Below are 21414 nucleotides of genomic sequence, written 5' to 3'. Positions count from 1 at the left end.
ACAATTATATAATCGCCAGTACGCATCAGGGATTAAGCTGAAAATGCCCAGCAGCTGGGCAACTTCTAACTTTATCACAGAGGTGTTGAGAGAGTTTTGCAAGCTTGGCCATGTATAATAAGTGTCTTATCAAGATAAGCAGTGTGATGCAATGCTAAATGCTGCTTCACTGAACTCCCCTCTTCCCTGGCCCAAGCTAAAGCTCAAGAATAAGCATGAGAATTGGATGCTTGTTGAGAAGAATCTTTATTGAGAAATCAACAGACTGGTTGCTAGGAATTGGCAATAGCAAGTATTTGTTATTTTTTGGATTATCTATTGTCAGGTCAATTCCTATCATTCAGATTCGCTGAGGTATATTTTCCCAGCTGCCAGTACCACTGGAAACTTCACAAGGTGCCATCTTAACATGCAATTTAAAATTGTTATCTTCTGTTGCAATTGAATCAGCATATCTACCTTTATGCCCATATCCTTTCATAACAGCATTTGTACATATGTAGCTTTAATTAGCTGCTTTTGGAATTGGTTACCTTTTCGTAGGAGCATAGAAACATAGAAGATAGGAGCAGGAGTGGGCCATTTGATCTCTTGTACCTGCTTCACCATTTGATATGATCATGGCTGATTATCAAGCTCAGTACCTTAATCCTGCCCTCCTCCATATCCCTTGATCCCCCTTGTCATGAGCTATTTCTATCTCCTTATTGAAAACACAATGTTTTGATTTCAACCACTTTTTCTGTGGTAATGAATTCCAGAGGCTCTCTGAGCGAAGAAATTTCTCTTCATCTCAGTACCAAATGGTTTTCTCCTTACCCTTAAACTATAACCCATTGTTTTGGTAACCCCAATCCAAGCAACCCATTAGGAATGTCCTTCCTGCATCTAATCTGTCCAGTCCTATTCGTATTTTGTAGGTTTCTATAAGACCCACTCTCATTCTTCTGTACTCTAGTAAATACAGTCTTAACCAACTAAATTCTGCCAACCCAGGAATCAATTTTGTAAATCTTTGCCACAGTCACTGTGTGGCAAGAATATCTTTCCTCAGATAAGGAGACCAAAAGAGCATACCGTATTCCAGCTGTTGCCTCACCAGAGCCCTATACAATGACAGCAAGACATCTACGTTCCTGTACTTGGGTCTTCTCACTATGAAGGTCAACTAACAGTCTGCCTTCTTTACTGCCTGTTGCACCTACACACTTGCTTTCAGTTGCTGGTGCATGAGGACACACAGGTCTTAGTCATAGAGGTGTACAGCATGAAAGCAGACCCTTTGGTCCAATTTGTCTGTGCCGACCAGATATCCTAAATTAATTTAATCCCATTTGCCAGCATTTAGCCCATATCCCCCTAAACCCTTCCCATTCATGTATCCATCCAGAAGCCTTTTAAATGTTGTCATTGTATCAGCCACCACCACCACCTCCTCTGGCAGGTCATTCCATACATGCACCACCGACTGCATGAAAATGTTTTCCTTTCGGCCCCTTTTAAATCTTTTCCCTCTCATCATAAACCAATGCCCTCTAGATTTGGACTCCCCTTCCCTGGGGAAAAGACCTTGGCTGCTCACCCTATCCACACCCCTCATAATTTTATAAGCTTCTGCAAGGTTCCTCCCTTCCGACCTCCGACTGTCCAAGGCAAATAGCCCCAGCCTACACAGCCCCTCCCTACAGCTCAACTCTCCAACCCTGGCAACATCCTTGTGAATCTTTTCTGAATGTTTTCAATTCTCACCACATCTTTCCTATAGCTAGGTGACCAGGTATTCTAAAAGTGGCCTAACCAGTGTCCTGTACGGCCGCACCTGGGGTGGAATTTGAATCTGACTCTTTCTGATTCCAATGTAAGGGTGAACCGAAAGGAAAGAGAGTCACATTAAGTGCCTCAATCAATTGTTTTGACTATGTAATGGTGAGGAGTAAGGACGGCCTCCGATTGAAAAACACCCATGTTCAAAGACAAGACAGGTTTTTATTTTGGTTGTGTCCATCCATGGAGGGGATGAAAATGCATTTGTGTGTATTGGCAAACTGTTGAACATTCTCATCTGTCAACTTACAGCAAGTCAAATAACCATTCACCTTCCCAGTTTTTTTGAGGTATTGCGCCTTCCTCCTTTTAAATCTTAAGACCATAAGACATAGGAGTGGAAGTAAGGCCATTCCACCCATCGAGTCCACTCTGCCATTTAATCATGGTTGATGGGCATTTCCACTCCACTTACCTGCACTCTCCCCATAGCCCTTAATTCCTTGCAAGATCAAGAAATTATCAATCTCTGCCTTGAAGACATTTAACGTCTCGGCCTCCACTGTGCTCCGTGGCAATGAATTCCACAAGCCCACCACACTCTGCCTGAAGAAATGTCTCCTCACATCCGTTTTAAATTTACCCCCTCTAATTTTAAGGCTGTGCCCACGGGTCCTAGTCTCCCCGCCTAACGGAAACAACCTCCCAGAGTCCACCCGTTCTAAGCCATGCATTGTCTTGTATGTTTCTATTAGATCTCCCCTCAACCTTCTAAACTCTAATGAATGTTCTGTCATCATAACTCCATTCAAAAAAACCTTACCCTACCATCTTCGCAAACTGTTATCTCATCTCTAATGCTCTTTGCTGCTTCAAAATCCTTAACTGTGTTGTTGCCTCACAAATTTGTTTGTATTTTTCACAGAAATCTGTTTGAATCTCTCCAAACTTGCTTCCTCCCCCACCACTGCAATGAAACATTACTTACCAAAGTCACAAATGACATCCTGTGTGCTTGTGACAAAGATAACTTTTCCCTCCTCGTATTTCTTATCCTGACTACAGTTTTTGTGATAATTGATCACACCATCCTCCTCCACCACTTTTCCACCGTTATCCAGCTGGATGGATTTGCTCTCGTGTAGACCCGTTTTTGTCTAACTACTCATAATTATAGTGCCATTTGTAATCACTTCTCTTCTGGGTCCTGCCCCATTCAGGTGTCCCTCAGGGATTGATTGGTTTTATCCTACTTTTTATCACTATGCTGTCCCTCGGACACATCAGCTGAAGGCACAGGATGAGCTTTCACACATCTGTAAACATCCAGCTCTAGCACATCACTACCTCTCTTAACTCCTTGACTATCACAAATATTGCACACTGCTTATCCAGTATGAAGTTTTTCTTGAACAAAAATTACCTTCAATTAATAATTACAAAGACTGCAGCATTGCTTTTGGTCCCCGTTCCCATATCTTATATCAAATCTATCCCTCTCTTTGGAAAATCTGACATCATGCTGGCCTGTTCATAATGTTTTATTTGGTCCAGGATGAGCTTTGAATTTCATTTATGCTATCACTAAAACTGTCTGTTTCTATCTCCATGACGTTGACTGACTTAATTGTGGTCTCAGCTCATCTGCTCCTTAAATCTTCATACATGCCTTTGCAATGTCGAGCCTTGACATTTTATTTGCGTATCTGTCTGATCTTGCAACATTCTACTTTCCCGAACATTGAGTTTATCCAAAGCTCTGCTGCCCTAGTCTTAATGTGGATCCAGTCCTGTTTCCCCCGTCACCCTTGTGTTTGCTGTGCTATTTTAGCTCCAAGTCAAGTACTTTCTTGGTTATAAAATGCTCATCCTTGTTTCCAAATACATGTATTGGCTCACTTGTCCGAAATGCTTCTACCTCCACTGGCTCACCAACGCTCGTATTTGCGCTGCTTTTTGTAGGTCAGTTATGTATCTCCAGTCATAATTCTGCTATAGTTGATGGCTGTGCCTGTACATTGCTTAGGCCTAAAGCTGTGGAATCCCTTCCCTATATCTCTCTGTTCCCTTACATCACTTTCCACCTGAAACACCCCTTAAGCTTAACTACCTTAGCAAATAATACCTTATGTGAGACAGTTGGATTTAATTTTACAATGCTCCCATGAAGCACCTTGATATGTTTATTACAGTAAGTTGCTGCTGTTTGTGATGGTGCTGATAGGTATGCTTCTGTTCTTGTGAAAGGTAGGGATGCTAGTGACAGGGATTGGAGTGCTGCCCATTAATGCATCTACTAACACCATCTGTTGCCATTAGGTGAAGTGGAGCCTTTGTTCTTACTACTCCATCATTTTCCAGCTGCAGAACTGATCGTTTGCTGTAGAATTTTGTTCTTGGGATATTTATTCCTTACAGCCGCCCTCCGAAGAAATCTTATTCCAATTCCATTAGAGAAATATTCCTGATGTTGAGAATCTGCATATTGTCATCTGACACCATTGTTTTTAGCTCTGTTGATTTTCAGATTGTTAACCCCAATGCATTCACACTGTATTCCACACCTTGCACATTTCACCCAACAGGCAACCTTTCAATTGTCAAAGTCATATTCAGCTGTTTTTTTTTACATCAACTGGCTTTATAGAAGATTAAGACTAATCTTTTAAGTCATAGTTTCTGTGCTTTAAATATTTAAAGCAGGTATTTGCAGATTTTATTACTTAACATACTGAATATTATTACAGCATGGATTTCCAACTTTTAAAAACATATTCACAGCTGTTTCATGTACTGAGGATTTTCATGTATTATCTGTCAACAATGTACAATAGGCTCAGTCAATTTAAAAATAAACTGACCTAAATTTTGCAGCTAACAGAGTTTGCTGTTCATTTATGATTACTGTTACACACAGAATTTGGTGAGCTTTTAAGCAGTAACATAACATAGTGTGTTAAAAATAATGTGGCTCTCTCTACAGGGTGGGGGTGTTGGTCTAGCATTTGAATAAATATTGTGAGCAACAACTTGCTTCCTCAATGAATCAGATTATAAATATCATTTCAGTGCACTGCCTTTTAAACTAGGAAACATAAGTTCAACATCTAAATGGATAGAAGATCATATGAAGAAAGTACCATGAAGAGAGGGGCAGTTAGATGATATTATGAGATATGAGATGCAAAAAATCCAACAATAATTAAAATCTGAAAGAAAGTTACTCAAAACTTGTTAGGAGTCTATTTTCAGTGCCGGAGAAGTTGTTTCAGATTAATTTAAGGCTTAACTCATCAGGTAAAAGTCACATACTTTTTTCTGACATATCTGATGGGAACCTAGTGAGAATGTACAAAATATTCATGATGCTAAAAATATTGTAGTGCAAAGTCTTTTGCCAAGATACCAGCACACTGATGCTTGAAGAAATGCCGGACAACTGAACAGGCATTTCTAGGTTTTCATACTTAATCACTTATGTGTGGATACCAGAAGTTGCTGCTCACAACTTAATGGTGAGCACCATTATAAATACATTTAACCTTATTACAAAATATGACCGTTTAAGAGCTACAAAGTAATTATAAATTAATGTAAGAAGTCAGTGTTGTTAATATTACAAACTAGGAGATGAATCTGATAAATATTGTCACTTCAAATATAAAAGAGCTCCTGTTTAGCTAGCTGGTTTACAAATCTGGTGAGATACTTAATATTTAACTGTCATCAATGACTCTACATGGCTGACTACACAAGAACCTCAGAGGCTGAGCACATGATACTTTGTTGAACAGTTTAAAGTTCTTGTTGACAAAAAAATGCATAATTTCAAAATGTGCTTTTCCGAAATAAAAAGCTTTTCCACAAATTACCACCGCTGGCTCCCTCATAGAGCAATCAAGCAAAAGCCAGTTTCCCACAATGCATGAGTGATACTGGTGGTGAAAGATTGAGATCTTCAGGGCATGAAGCTCCATCAAGTGGTGGGATTGTGCAACTGCCAATGGGAGCAGAAGTGGAAGAAACCCACTGTCTAATTGATCTCTAAGGAGACTAAAAACATGTCAGATTTCCAAACCAAATGGTTAGTGTTTAAACCAGTCAAGCTTAACCACAAAAGTGTTTAAAATGATAATCTGAGAGAAAACAAACTCGTGGTCATTAGAGATAATGGGAACTGCAGATGCTGGAGAATTCCAAGATAATAAAATGTGAGGCTGGACGAACACAGCAGGCCAAGCAGCATCTCAGGAGCACAAAAGCTGACGTTTCGGGCCCAGACCCTTCATCAGAGAGGGGGATGGGGAGAGGGAGCTGGAATAAATAGGGAGAGAGGGGGAGGCGGACCGAAGATGGAGAGAAAAGAAGATAGGTGGAGAGAGTATAGGTGGGGAGGTAGGGAGGGGATAGGTCAGTCCAGGGAAGACGGACAGGTCATGGAGGTGGGATGAGGTTAGTAGGTAGCTGGGGGTGCGGCTTGGGGTGGGAGGAAGGGATGGGTGAGAGGAAGAACCGGTTAGGGAGGCAGAGACAGGTTGGACTGGTTTTGGGATGCAGTGGGTGGGGGGGAAGAGCTGGGCTGGTTGTGTGGTGCAGTGGGGGGAGGGGACGAACTAGGCTGGTTTAGGGATGCAGTAGGGGAAGGGGAGATTTTGAAGCTGGTGAAGTCCACATTGATACCATTAGGCTGCAGGGTTCCCAGGCGGAATATGAGTTGCTGTTCCTGCAACCTTCGTGTGGCATCATTGTGGCAGTGCAGGAGGCCCATGATGGACATGTCATCTAGAGAATGGGAGGGGGAGTGGAAATGGTTTGCGACTGGGAGGTGCAGTTGTTTGTTGCGAACTGAGCGGAGGTGTTCTGCAAAGCGGTCCCCAAGCCTCCGCTTGGTTTCCCCAATGTAGAGGAAGCCGCACCGGGTACAGTGGATGCAGTATACCACATTGGCAGATGTGCAGGTGAACCTCTGCTTGATGTGGAATGTCATCTTGGGGCCTGGGATAGGGGTGAGGGAGGAGGTGTGGGGACAAGTGTAGCATTTCCTGCGGTTGCAGGGGAAGGTGCCGGGTGTGGTGGGGTTGGAGGGCAGTGTGGAGCGAACAAGGGAGTCACAGAGAGAGTGGTCTCTCCGGAAAGCAGACAGGGGAGGGGATGGAAAAATGTCTTGGGTGGTGGGGTCGGATTGTAAATGGCGGAAGTGTCGGAGGATGATGCGTTGTATCCGGAGGTTGGTAGGGTGGTGTGTGAGAACGAGGGGGATCCTCTTGGGGCGGTTGTGGCGGGGGCGGGGTGTGAGGGATGTGTTGCGGGAAATACGGGAGACGCGGTCAAGGGCGTTCTCGATCCCACTTCCTACAGACTAAGGGGATGGCCATGGGCACCCGCATGGGCCCCAGCTATGCCTGCCTCTTTGTAGGTTACGTGGAACAGTCCCTCTTCCGCACCTACACAGGCCCCAAACCCCACCTCTTCCTCCGGTACATTGATGACTGTATCGGCGCCGCCTCTTGCTCCCCAGAGGAGCTCGAACAGTTCATCCACTTCACCAACACCTTCCACCCCAACCTTCAGTTCACCTGGGCGATCTCCAGCACATCCCTCGCCTTCCTGGACCTCTCAGTCTCCATCTCAGGCAACCAGCTTGTAACTGATGTCCATTTCAAGCCCACCGACTCCCACAGCTACCTAGAATACACCTCCTCCCACCCACCCTCCTGCAAAAATTCCATCCCCTATTCCCAATTCCTCCGCCTCCGCCGCATCTGCTCCCACAATAAGACATTCCACTCCCGCACATCCCAGATGTCCAAGTTCTTTAAGGACCACAACTTTCTCCCCACAGTGATCGAGAACGCCCTTGACCGCGTCTCCCGTATTTCCCGCAACACATCCCTCACACCCCGCCCCCGCCACAACCGCCCCAAGAGGATCCCCCTCGTTCTCACACACCACCCTACCAACCTCCGGATATAACGCATCATCCTCCGACACATCCGCCATTTACAATCCGACCCCACCACCCAAGACATTTTTCCATCCCCTCCCCTGTCTGCTTTCCGGAGAGACCACTCTCTCCGTGACTCCCTTGTTCGCTCCACACTGCCCTCCAACCCCACCACACCCGGAACCTTCCCCTGCAACCGCAGGAAATGCTACACTTGTCCCCACACCTCCTCCCTCACCCCTATCCCAGATCCCAAGATGACATTCCACATTAAGCAGAGGTTCACCTGCACATCTGCCAATGTGATATACTGCATCCACTGTACCCGGTGCGGCTTCCTCTACATTGGGGAAACCAAGCGGAGGCTTGGGGACCGCTTTGCAGAACACCTCCGCTCAGTTCGCGACAAACAACTGCACCTCCCAGTCGCAAACCATTTCCACTCCCCCTCCCATTCTCTAGATGACATGTCCATCATGGGCCTCCTGCAGTGCCACAATGATGCCACCCGAAGGTTGCAGGAACAGCAACTCATATTCCGCCTGGGAACCCTGCAGCCATATGGTATCAATGTGGACTTCACCAGTTTCAAAATCTCCCCTTCCCCTACTGCATCCCTAAACCAGCCCAGTTCGTCCCCTCCCCCCACTGCACCACACAACCAGCCCAGCTCTTCCCCCCCACCCACTGCATCCCAAAACCAGTCCAACCTGTCTCTGCCTCCCTAACCGGTTCTTCCTCTCACCCATCCCTTCCTCCCACCCCAAGCCGCACCCCCAGCTACCTACTAACCTCATCCCACCTCCTTGACCTGTCTGTCTTCCCTGGACTGACCTATCCCCTCCCTACCTCCCCACCTATACTCTCTCCACCTATCTTCTTTACTCTCCATCTTCGGTCCGCCTCCCCCTCTCTCCCTATTTATTCCAGCTCCCTCTCCCCATCCCCCTCTCTGATGAAGGGTCTAGGCCCGAAACGTCAGGTTTTGTGCTCCTGAGAAGCTGCTTGGCCTGCTGTGTTCATCCAGCCTCACATTTTATTATCTTGGATTCTCCAGCATCTGCAGTTCCCACTATCTCATGTCAAAGTCAAGTTACTTTAATGTTGTGGTCCATGTTCAGTCGGAACATAGTTTTAAATAAGTCTCCTGTCATAAACATATAAGGATAAAATTTTATTTTAAAAATGCATTGTGGTGAATTAATGTGAATATTTCATCCAGGCCCCTATTTATTGCGAGTTTTCCCGTGTCTAAAAACTGTATGCCACACTTATTTCTGCTTAGTATCAGAATATCGAGGGCATGATTTTATATTTCATGTGTTTGAGACTTTTAAACCCAGCATTTGCTGGCACAGGGTGTCCTGTGGAGTGCCCAGTTTAGTGGTCTTTATTTTGCATCCTTCAGCCATAAATGTTAGTGGAGATTAAATTGAGAAGTGTGGCAAAGGCAACAGGACTTCTGAGCCATTTGTGAATGACAGGACCTATCTCCATAAACATTGAGATTTAACAATCAAAAAGATATCAGAACAAGATTGAGGAAGAATGGATAAATTCAACATCAAATCAGAATTTGGAAGTGAAAGAAGAACAAGATAAAGGAAGAAAGCCAAGTGAATACTTTAAATATCATATCTCAAGTTATTAAATTCCACAGCAATGCACTAGTTCATGTTTTCACTTTCTAGGCCAAAGGTGTTGATGGGCACTCATTATCAATTACTTTATTTAAAAAGATGCTTATACTGTTAGTTATTAGCCCTGATAGACTGTGTTTAATGGACAACTAAAATGTGCATTACCATTCTGTGACAGCCATGGGGAGATGAGGGAAAATATGACATTTTCCAAGACGTTTGTGTTCCCAACCATCATTTTTAGGTTGATTTACACATGAACAATATTGTGCATCTGTCACATTGGACTGAATCTTGTACTTGTTCAGCTGAGTGCTACTTACAGTGAGTTTTTTGTGAAGCATTGCAAGGTTTGTCATCATGTTTTACCACACTCACCCATTAACTACTTATGCCCCTACGGTGAACCCTTCATTTGATTCTACCGCCACTTTACAACACACCGTTCATAGACCAACACATCATTGCTGAGATGTCATGGAATTGATTAGCATCTTGGGAGTTAGCATGCCAAGAGGGGCACTGTCATTGTGGAGCTGCCCTGCACTGTTCATGACATTTGCTCTGTACCTGACAAATCAGGAACAATTGATGCCTTCCTTTTCAAGCAAGAGCCTGAATGTCCTGCTGGAAGGAATGGTGCTCAGGTAGAACATCCTCTCCCTTAGGACTAGAGGAGGCCACCACACCTGACCATGCCAGCCTGGCCTGTGGTTGCCACCAGGCTCAGTATAATCTCATACGTCTGGTGGAATGCCCTACACTGTGTAGCAAGAAGGTCAATGACTTTCCCTCACACCAGAATTAGTGCCACCATCTTCTCTCTCTGATATATCACATTCAGCCTGTCTCTGCTACCTGTAACCAAGGCTCCTGTTCCCTCACACTCCCTATTTCTTGCAACATTTTCCCTCTATCTCTGTCACCAATTACAATCACTGTCACCAAAAACCCTCCATGCCCCCTGTAATGCCTACTCACTCACCCCTCCTCCTTCCCCACCCACACTACATCAAATGTAACAGCTGGACCACCCACTCTCATCTCCCTTGATACCTGCTCCTCCATTATTCCGGAAGAAAACAGCCGACAATAGGTCACCAATATCAGGAAATTTGGTGGACTGTCAGACATTCAGCTCCTCACCCATTACATGGAGAGCATTGTGTGGAGGCTGACTGGCTGAGTCCAGGTCACTGGACTAAAACCTGAAGCTGCACTTGACTTACTGTGCTGGGAGCATCTGTGTGAAGGCAATTTCCCTTGCTTTGACTGAGGACAAGCTTCCTGAATCTCTGCTAAACAGCACAGCAATATGCTAGTAATATCATCCTAGTATCATTAGCTGAGGCTGTAAAACATGAAAAACAGGCAAGGCAAGGATACTGTGAACATGCGTGAGTGAACACCACAAGACCAAGTGAACAGACAGAAGATGCAGATACATGACTTGGGTTCTTGTCCCTGAGTGTGGTGTTCTTACAGTAGCATTACAATGAGAGTTGCCAGTGCAGTGCAGTATGGCATACAGCTATGAAGCACGCTGTAAGTGGATCAGGGGTGTGCCATGGGTGTTTTTAAAGGTTGCCACTTGTCATATGCCAATATCCATGAGCAGGAGATCTCTCTGGCAAATGCCCATGAAACATGCCCTGATGTATTGGCACCTGGTTTCCAACATGAAATTCCTTTTGAGGCAGGTGCCCACTCTGGTTTACATGTTGAGATTTCTTGATGTCCAGCTTTTCAGCAGGTTTGCTAAGTTAGGTAACTGAATATTTATGAGGCAAATTGTGGCACTAGAAAGGTATTTAACAAGCTGCAATCTGCAACATTCCCCTCTCCCCACACCGTCCTTAATTGTCAACCTATTGCTTTCTGGTGCAAAACTTGCCGGACCACTCGGCAAGTGTATAAAAGTTCCAGCAAGTTGCTCTTAATGTCAAGCTGTGCATTACTGGGGTTCTAGCATGATTCTGTCCCAAATCTAACTGCAGACCACATTTTCCAGGCCGCTATAAATATGACCCATTACTTTTTCACAAATTCTGAACCATTGTAGATGTCAATTTGCCAAGTGCATTCCATTACTAAGTGCAAACTTTGTTGTTCTGCTCAGCATTAAATTGAATCCAAGGGTGATATATTTAAGTTATTTGGTGTCCTATGCAAAAAAATTATTTTAATATTTTTATTGCTCTCATGTCTAGGGTAAACTGTCAGAAGAAGCAGCAGCTTGCACAGAGACAGCAGCAGATATTAATGCAACTGATCAGTATTCACACAGTGAGAGTAGTATTGTGGAACAAGAAAGAACAGGGCACCTTTTGGAACGATTGCGAACCCTAGAGGTAAGCAAATGATAAAGTTTGTCTGCAATAAGTTGTATCTGTCTAAATTTGAAAGTCTTGCACCAAATGTCAAATGAAAAGCACCTATTACCACTTCTATCACTACTATCTGACAAACCCCGATAAAGAACATTGGTCAAGTTCACCATGGCAGATTTACTCAAACATAGGTAGGCATGTCTACAAATGTTCGATGTGGATACAAGCCCAACTATCACCAAAGTGAATATGAGAATAGACTGACAGCTAATGTTCAGTAATATAGATTGTAAAAGGCTAGCAAGAGGTGGAGTGGGCCTTTAAGGATCAAAAAACTTACATTTGCGTACTAACAATGGGCTTGACTAAGGTGATAAATGAATACTTTGTAAAATTTTTTTTAAGATGCCATCAAATTATAGTGAAATGGAAATTAGATTATTTACTCGAGTTAAAAATTAATAAAGAGGAGTTATAATATAATAGAAACTGGCCATACATGAAGTTGATGATCATTATGATCAGATGGGATGTATCTGATGATACTGAGTGATGTAGGTGTGGAAATTGTGGAAGCATGATCCATAATCTTCCAACTCTGCTTAAGTACAAAAACAGAAATCGCTGGAAAAGCTCAGCACGTCTGGCTGCATCAGCAGAAATCAGCGTTAATGTTTTGAGGTGAGTGACCCTTTCTCAGAACTGCTTTTAGACACCCTGTGTAGCTAGAGGACTGAAAAATTGCAAATGCTAAACCCTTGTTTTATTTAAAGAAAAGCACGTATGGATAAATCCAGCAAGTAGAGGCCAATGAATGGAACATCAGTGATGGAAAAGTTTTAAAAACCATATCTGAGATAAAATTATGTTGTTTGGACAAATGTAATTTAGTTGAGAAAAACAAGCATAAACATTAACAGCAGATTGTGTTTAACTGAGTTGAATAAGATTTTTAATTTTAATGGGAAAGGGTTATTGAGTGTAATATGGTTGATGAGATGTATGGGTGTTTGATAGAGTTGCCAGCAAAGTTGAATCCCAGGGAATAAAAGGGATACTGCCAGCATGATATGAAGGTGGCTGAGTGATGGGAAGTAGAGAAGAATGGTGACTGGTTGGTTTTGGACTAGGTTGGAATAAGACCACTGATTTTTATTGATGTATGGTTTCATAAGCCATCATTACAAAGTTTATAGATGACACAGAACTAGAAAGTATTGCAAAGTGTGAACAGGACAGTGGTAGATATTGAGAGGGCAGAGGCTGGTGGAATGGGTGAATATGTGGCAGATCAAATTCAATGGAGAGAAGTTTGAATTTTTTTTTGGTAGGAAGGATAAGAAGAGGAAATATAAAGTAAAGGGTACACCTCTAAAATGAGGTCTACAAACAGAGAGATCTGGTAATGTTTGTACACAAATTGTTAATGACAGCACAGCAAGCTGAATAAACATAAAAATGCAGAAGGGAAGTGGACTTTTTAATTAAAGACATGGAATATCAAAGCTAAAAAGAGCTGTTGAAACTTTTATAAAAACTTGTTCATGCTCAACTGGAATATACTGCTGCATGATGTTACACTTGGTCAAGTGCTGCCTTGGTGTGATTCTCATTTCACCTCTGGAATTCAGTTATTTTGACTATACCTGAGTCATGGCAGTGACAAAATCTGTAGCCAAGTGGCCATGGTGGAACCCAAATGCAATGAATACACTGCGTGATTGCACGGTCACTGATGTCTTCCATCATTGTGCAGATGATCAAGAGAAAGCTAATGGGATGGTAATTGGCCAGATGAGATTTATTCTGCTCTTTGTGGGTAGAATATACCTGTACAATTTCCCTTATTGGTTGTCTGGTGTCAATATAGTAACTGTGCTGGAACAGCTGAGCTGGGAATACGTCCAGTTCTGAAACTTGAGTCTTCATACTATTACCCGAATGCAGTCAGGGGTCATAATCTTTGCAGTATCCATTGTCTTCAGCTGATTGTTGGAATCATGTTGAATGAATGCATTTGACTAAATTGCACCCGTAGTGCTGCAGACCTCACAAGGATGCTAAGATGCGTGAACATGTCTGGATGAAGATGATTGTAAATACTTCAGCCTGTCTTTTGAACTGAGACATTGGGATCTCTCATCATTGAAGATGAAGATATTCTCCAGGGTGATTTTTATGACCATTGATGACAAAATGTGGCAGGGCTGCAGAGCTTAGAAGTGATTGATTGTGGGATCCCTTGGCTCTACTTGTGATATTTTGTTTCCAATAATTGGCATGCAAGTAGTCTTGTGTTGTAGCTTTGGCTGGCTGACTCCGCCATTTTGTATAAATTTGGTGCTGTTCCTGACATGTGCTGCTGCACTGTTTATTAAACCAGAGTGGATCTGTTCCCTTGATGATTGATAATAATGTAGAATGGGAGGTAAATTTTACTGCCAATTGCCCATAGTGTCTAACAGCTGCTTAGTTTGGAGTTGTTAGATTAGTTCTGAATCTACCCCATTGAGCACAGTGATCGAGCCAAAACATGTTTGAGAATGTATTCTGTGTGAAGATGGAACTTCACCTTAGCTAGAACTGCCCCCTGTACTATTATTTACAGATAGATTGTTGAGGACCAATCTAGCAGATTTGTTTCCCATGTTGGTTCTCTCCACAGTGACTGCACTTCCAGTCTGGCAGATAACTCCTTCAGTTTTTTTGTTGTTTCTATCAGTAATGGCTTCCAGTGCCAGGTTAATGATAGGCAGTTTGATTGGTTTTATTGCCTGAATAGGGCTCTGCACGAGCCATCCAACACCTCTGTTGGAACTGTTAAAACATATCATGTGTGAAAAGTCTGGTGGTGGGTGGGCACAGTGCCTTGATTTACAAATTCACCCATATGCTTTCTTGCCCACAAGTGGTAACTTAGCTACTCTTGGAGATGGACTTTGTGGCACCCTAACCCAAACAATTCTGAGCTCCTGCCAACTTCCGGGCTTCTTCCAAGGGGTGTTCTACATGGAGGTCTACTGCTTCACTGGTTGAGGGACAGGGCAGTAAGTGATAATTAGTTGGTGTTTCCCTTGCCCATGTTTGATCAGATGCCACTAGACCACGTGGTCTGATGTTAATGTTTGAAGACTCCTTGAGCCACTCCCTGCTGATCACATACCTCTGTATCACCAACTCTGGGTCTATCTCGCTGGTGGGACAGGGCATATCCTGGTACAGTGGTGTCCAAGTGCCATGAGTATGGCTGCCACTCTGTCACTTTACTAATCTGTATAATATCTCTTTCAATTTTGGTGCAAGTCCCCAGGTGTTACTAAAGAGGACTTTATGAAGTCAAAAGGGCTTGTTGTGCCTTGTCACTTCTGTTGCTTGCATCATTGTCAGGTTGTCCATCCTACTAAATTGTCCATTTGACAACCTCAACTTGGTCAAGGAAAGGCAGCCTAATAGATGCTACCTACTTGATTAAAATTGCACTAAGGATACTTGGGCCAGTGGTGGACACATGCTGTTAATAACATTCTGGACTGTTTTGTAGATCTTCCTGCTTTCCTGCCTACACATGTACGGTATGATCTAACCTTAAAGGTCAGTGTGTATGTGAGCAAAACAAAGATAGATGAGTTGTAATTTTAAAAATGAGAATTTAACAGATATACAGTATTCTGGCTATCATCCACAATTTTTTAAAAATGTATTTATGGATGTGGGTGTCCATTCTACGCTGCCCTGGAGAAGGTGGTCGTGAGCTGCTTCCCTGAACTGCTGCAGCCCTTGGGGTGTAGGGATACCAACAGAGCTATTTGGAAGGGAGTTTAGGATTTTTATCCCGCGACCATGAAGGATCAGTGCTATACTTCCAGTTGGAATGCTGAGCAGCTTGTAAGGGAACTTGCTAGTGGTGGAGTTTCCTTGCATCTGCTGACCTTTTCCTCTTAGATGGTGGAGATTGTGATATTGGTTACTAATGGGGAGCCTTGCTAAGTTAATACAGGGCATCCTGTAGATGGTGTGCACTGTTGCCACCATGCATTCATGGCAAAAGATGTAAATATTGAAGGTAGCGGATGTGGTTCTGCCAAATAAGTGCACTGCTTTGTTCTGGATTTGTCAAGCTTCTTAGTTTTGTTGGAGCAGCTTTCATGCAGGCAAGTGAAGACTGTTCCATCACACTCCTCTTGTCTTGTAGATGATGCACAGGTTTTTGAGAATCAGGAAATGAATTACTCATTGCAAAATTCCTGGTTATTGACTTACCTTAGTAACTGCAGTTTTTGTATGGCTGGCCCAGTTCATTTACAGGACAAAGGTAATTCCCAGCATGCTGACACAGGAATTCAGCGATGGTGCTGCCATTAATATTAAAGGCTAATGCTTTAGATTCAATCTCATTGGAGATGGTGATTGCATGGAACATTTTATGATCTGAATATTACTTGTTATTTTCAAGACCAAGCCAATTTTTGCAGCATATGAATGTTGACTATTTCAGTGTGAGGTGCCATGAATGGTGGTGAACATTGAACAATCAACAGCAAACATCCCCACTTCTGACCTTATAATGAACAGAAGGTCATTGTTGAAAAAAAAAACTGAAGATGGTTGGATTTAGGACATGATCCTGAGGAAACCCTGAAATAACTCCATAGAGGCCTGTCACTAGGACATCCTTCATTACATGTGGAAAGTTTTTGAAACTGATCCAGCTATCCTGGAGCCAGCTCTTAGAGTGAACAGGAGATCTGGCACTCCTGTTTTTATCTGTCAGCTGGCCCCCCCCCCTCCCCGCATTAGACCAGATTAACAGCACCAATCAGGGAACTCCTACTCTGAGGTCTATCTGGCTGACCTCGTTACAATCAGTACAAATCCTAGAGGTGAGATGATTGATCTCCAACAACCACAACCAACTTTCTTTGAGACACAAATTGAGGCCTTGTCTCACTCCTGGGTAAATGCAAGAAAAAGCCCATGATATTATTCAAATAACAGCAGGGAAGTAATCCTAATGAACTACCTGATATTTATCGCTCAACCATCAGCTCAACTTCAGAATTTTTAATCTCACTGTTTGCAAGTGTTTTCCAAGAACAATATCAGTTGCCACATTGCCGTGCATTACATCAGCACTGATTGCTTAAATGTACTTAAATGGCTGTAAAGTGCCTTACAATATCCAAAGGAAATGAAAGACACTTTAATTGCAAATTCAGGCTTTATTGAAGTTAAACACGGCATTATTTGTTGATCTGCATATCTACTTTCATTTTTTCAAATGAAAATTAGATTACTTTCAGAAAGTAATATTTTGAGCTACTGTAATCTGAGACATGCAATATAATAAATAGATTAAGGCTGAGAGAAAGGAGGGAGTTTGGACTTAAACCTTTCAGACAGACACATTTTCTTCACTCTATCTGAATCTGTGGCAGGCTTAGTGATTGTTATGATTAACAATCAGCACTGATATCATTTGTACCAAACAACTGCCAGGATAATGGAGGAGAAAGAAATTGAACTTAAAAATTTATTACAGACTTGAATAAATTGATAAACCTGATGACATAAAATTTCAATAACATTAGATATTATCACGTACATGCAGTGCAAATATGTGAGAAAAAACATGACCACAATGTTTTATCAGAATAATTAAATTTGTAATTGTAATCACTGCTGATTAAATTTACATGAAGCACAATAAATAGCATTCTTGTACTGATCTAATTCAATACAATGTGAAATCAAGATAAACATGAATGAGAATTTCATTTGGCCCACTTGGCCCATGCCGCACTTCAACCGTTGGAGTGTATCGTGGGCCACAATTTTGTGGAGGAATGTATGTGATGGCCTCTGATATCAGTTACACTCATTGTTACACAGTTATGTTTTAAAACTATTTTGTGAGACAAATGCTTTAAAATATGAAGTAATAACTTTTTCACTATGTGGATGCATTCACTAAAGATGGAGCAAAAGTTGACCTTCTCCTGGGAAATATGGCAGAAAAAGTGACTGAATTGTCAGTGGGGTAGCACTTTGGGACCAGTGATCATAATTCTATTAATTTTGGCGTAGCGATGGAAAAGGATAGACCTGGTCCAGAAGGTTAAGGTCTAAATTAGAGAAAGGTCAATTTTGATAGCATTAGGCAAGAACTTGCAAAAGTTAATTGGGGGCTGATGTTTGTGGGTAAACGAGTTGCTGTAAAGTTGAGAGCCTTCAAAAATGAGATAATGAGAGTCATTATGTTCCTATTCGGGTGAAGGACAAGGTTGGCCAGTGTAGGGAATGCTGGATAACTAGAGAAATTGAGGATCTGGTCAAGAGAAAGAAGGATGCATATGTCAGTCATAGACCACAGGGATCAAGTGAATCCCTAGAAGAGTATAAAGGGCAGTTGGAAATAAGGATCACAGAGAGGGACATAAGAAAGCTTTGGCAGATAGAGTTAAGAAGAATCTGAAGGGATTCTAAGATACTTTTTTGTCTTTAATGTAACAAGGGAGAGAATAAGGTCCTTTAAAGATCCTGCCTATATGCGCGACCACAGGAGATGGATGAGATACTAAATGAGTATTCAGCATCAGTGTTTACTGTGGAGAAGGACACAGAAGCTAGAGAACTGGGGAAACAAATTGCGATATCTTATAAAGCACCTTTTATTACAGAGGAGTTGGTGCTGGATTTTTAAAAACACATGAAGATTGATTATGCTTAAAGATAGGAAATGATTGCTGGGTTCCTTGCTGAGATATTTGCAACATCGATAGCCATGGGTGAGGTGCCGCACGAATAGAAGTTGCCTAACCTGGTGCCATTATTTAAGAAGTGGGAAGGAAAAGCCAGGGCACCATAGACCAGTGAGTCTGATGGTGTGGATAAATTGTTGGAGGGGATTCTGAGGGACAGGATTTACATGTATTTGGGAAGGCAACAACTTATTAAGGATAGTAACGTGGTATTGTACGCAGGAAATCGTGGCTGACTTATTTGATTGAATTTTTTGAAGAAGTGATGAAGAAGATTGAAGGCAGAGCGACAGACGTTGTCTATATGGACTTCAGTAAGGCATTCAACAAGGTTCTACATGGTAGATTGGTTAGCAAGGTTAGATCACATCGAGTACAGGGAAATCTGGCCATTTTGGATATAAAATTGGCTCAAAGTCAGGAGACAGAAGATGGTGGTGGAGGACTGTTTTTCAGACTGGAGGCCTTGTGACCAGCAGTAGGTTGCAAGGATTGGTGCTGGCTCCACTGCTTTTTGTCATTTTCATAAATGATTCTTTTGTGAATATAGAGATATGGCTAGTAAGTTTTTAGAAGACAGCAAAATTGGTGGTGTATTAGAAAGTGAAGAAAGTTACTTCAGAGTATGGTGGATCAGATGGGTCAATGGGACAAGGAGTGGCAAATGGAGTTCAATTTAGAGAAAATGTGAAGTGCTGCATTTTGGAGGCCAGCTCAGGGCAGGACTTATACACTTAATAGTAAAGTGTTTATTGCTGAACAAAGAGACTTTGGGGTGCAGTTTCAGAGTTCCTTGAAAGCGGAGTCACAGGTATGCAGTGTAATGACGAAGGTGTTTGCCACACTTTCTAGTCTTGGTCATTGCATTGACTATAGGAGTTGGGAGATCATGTTGCAGCTGTACAGGACACTGGTTAAGCCACTTTTGGAATACTGCATTCATTTCTGGTCTCCCTGCTGTAGGAGAAACGTTATGAATAGGCTTCAGACAAGCAGGAAAGTTGATGTTTCAGGTCGGGACCCTTTGTCAGAAAAACAGAATTGAATCTTAATGCAGTTTATTCTTTACAAATACTGCCAAACCTGCCAATTTTCTCTAGTATTTCTGTTTATGTTCATTAAAGAAAATACCCATTTGTTACTGAAGAAGGGTCCTGACTCAAAATGTCAACTTTCCCACTCCTCTGCTGCCTGGCCGACTGTTTTTACAAGGATGTTGTCAGGTTTGGAAGGTTTGAGCTATAGAGAGAGTCTGAATAGGCTGGCTCTGTTTTCCCTGGAGCTTCAGAGGCTGAGGGGTGATCATAGTAGTATATAAAATCATGGGGACATGGACAGCGCGAATGGTCAAGGTCTTTTCCCCAGGGTAGGAACATCCTAAACTAGAAGGCATAGGTTTAAGATGAGAAGGGAAAGATTTATGATGCAACTTTTTCACGCAGAAGGTAGTGTATGTACGGAATGGGCTGCCAGAAGAGGTGGTAGGGGCTGGTATAATTACAACATTTAAAAGGCATCTGGATGGACATATGAACAGAAAGAGTTTATAAGGATATGGGTCACATGCTGGCAAATAGGACTAGATTAATTGAGTACACCTAGCTGGCGTGGACAAGTTGGACCGAAGGGTTTGCTTCCATGCTGTACAGCTCTCTCGCTCAATAATCGCACAGTAAGGGAGGAAATTGGGAACTCGAACCTCAGTGAGCAGGAAAAACAAGTGGGTATCTTCTATAGTGAACAAAAGCAGAAATGCTGGCAAAAATCAGCAGGTTTGGCAGCATCTGTCAAGAGTAAACAGCATTAATATTCAATTCTGTCAAAGGATCACCACCAGATTTGAAATGTCCATCCTATTTTTTCCTCGCAGATGCTGCCAGACCTGCTGAGTTTCTCCAGCAATTCCTGTTTACATATTGTTGAGATCTCCGGCATCCTCAGTTCTTTTTTCATTCGTTTGTGTGCCTTTTCTTTCACCAGCCAGACCTAACAGGAAAAGGCTTGAGAATTGGGTGAATCCATTGCAAAATAAGGTACAGAGGGATAAATAAACAAAAAAAAATACAAAAGGGTTGAATTAATTACAAAGCAAACACAACACAGACCATTTAACCCAGTGGCGCTGTCAAAGTTTACATTCCTCCTTTCATTCTTCATCTATCAGCATAATGTAGTATTCACTTTTCCTCCACATGATTCTCTAGACCCTGTTTTAACACGCATATTTTATGACCCAACCACACCCAGTAGTTGCAGGTTTCACATTTTCACATGGTTTTAGATAAAGCAGTTTCTTCTGAATTTCTGTCTGGATATCACTCTCGTCATCCTATTATCAGTGCTCTTTAGTTTTACTGTTTCCCACAAGTCGAAACTCTGTCAAAAAAAGATACCCAAGCTCTTTTGTCCTTTACTGTTAGAAATACAGATAATTCCTGCTATCATTGCTTGTGAATCATTTTTTTACACCTTCCTCCATTACCCTGAAATCCTTCTAATATTATGGGCCCAAAATCATGCACAGCAACCGAGGTTTGATACAAGTTTATCAAAACCTCTCTCTTTTTTTAAATGTTACCTGTCCAGAAATAAACCTTCTACTTTGGTTTATGTTTATGTTTTGAGTTTATTAGCCTGTATTTCTACTTTGTGATTCGTGATTTGGCTCAGATCCTTTTGCTCTTCTAATCCACTTTGATTCTTATTTTGCTACTTAACATGTAACCTCCTTATTTGTCTTACTGAAATGTAGTGTCTATACTTTAATCTCCTAAATCCATGCACATTCTGCAGTTTGTTAATATCTTGTAACTTTTTGGTATTCTCCAGTATTGACTAGCTCTCCACATCTTCCCAGAAAAAAAAAATGAACAGTATAGTATCTGTGCCCTCAATTACTCAAACACAAATACACTCAAGGCAAGTGCAGTTGGAGAGAATAATACACTTTTGAGTTATGAAAAAAAGGAATAGTTCAC

General features: G+C 42.2%; 1 protein-coding gene across 11 annotated transcripts in view; it reads left to right on the top strand.

Annotated features, from left to right (window-relative positions):
* Positions 1 to 21414, top strand: part of nckap5l (NCK-associated protein 5-like) — a 752792-nt gene that overhangs the window by 474560 nt on the left and 256818 nt on the right. For all 11 annotated transcript variants that reach the window (XM_059647402.1, XM_059647401.1, XM_059647405.1 and 8 more), the window contains one exon: positions 11559 to 11699. In XM_059647402.1, the coding sequence (XP_059503385.1) occupies positions 11559 to 11699 (141 nt within the window). The remainder of the gene's footprint in view (positions 1 to 11558; positions 11700 to 21414) is intronic.

The sequence above is a fragment of the Stegostoma tigrinum genome, chromosome 7, assembly GCF_030684315.1.
Source record: "Stegostoma tigrinum isolate sSteTig4 chromosome 7, sSteTig4.hap1, whole genome shotgun sequence".
In the NCBI taxonomy this organism is placed as follows: domain Eukaryota; kingdom Metazoa; phylum Chordata; class Chondrichthyes; order Orectolobiformes; family Stegostomatidae; genus Stegostoma; species Stegostoma tigrinum.
This window is presented reverse-complemented; position numbering and strand designations above follow the sequence as displayed.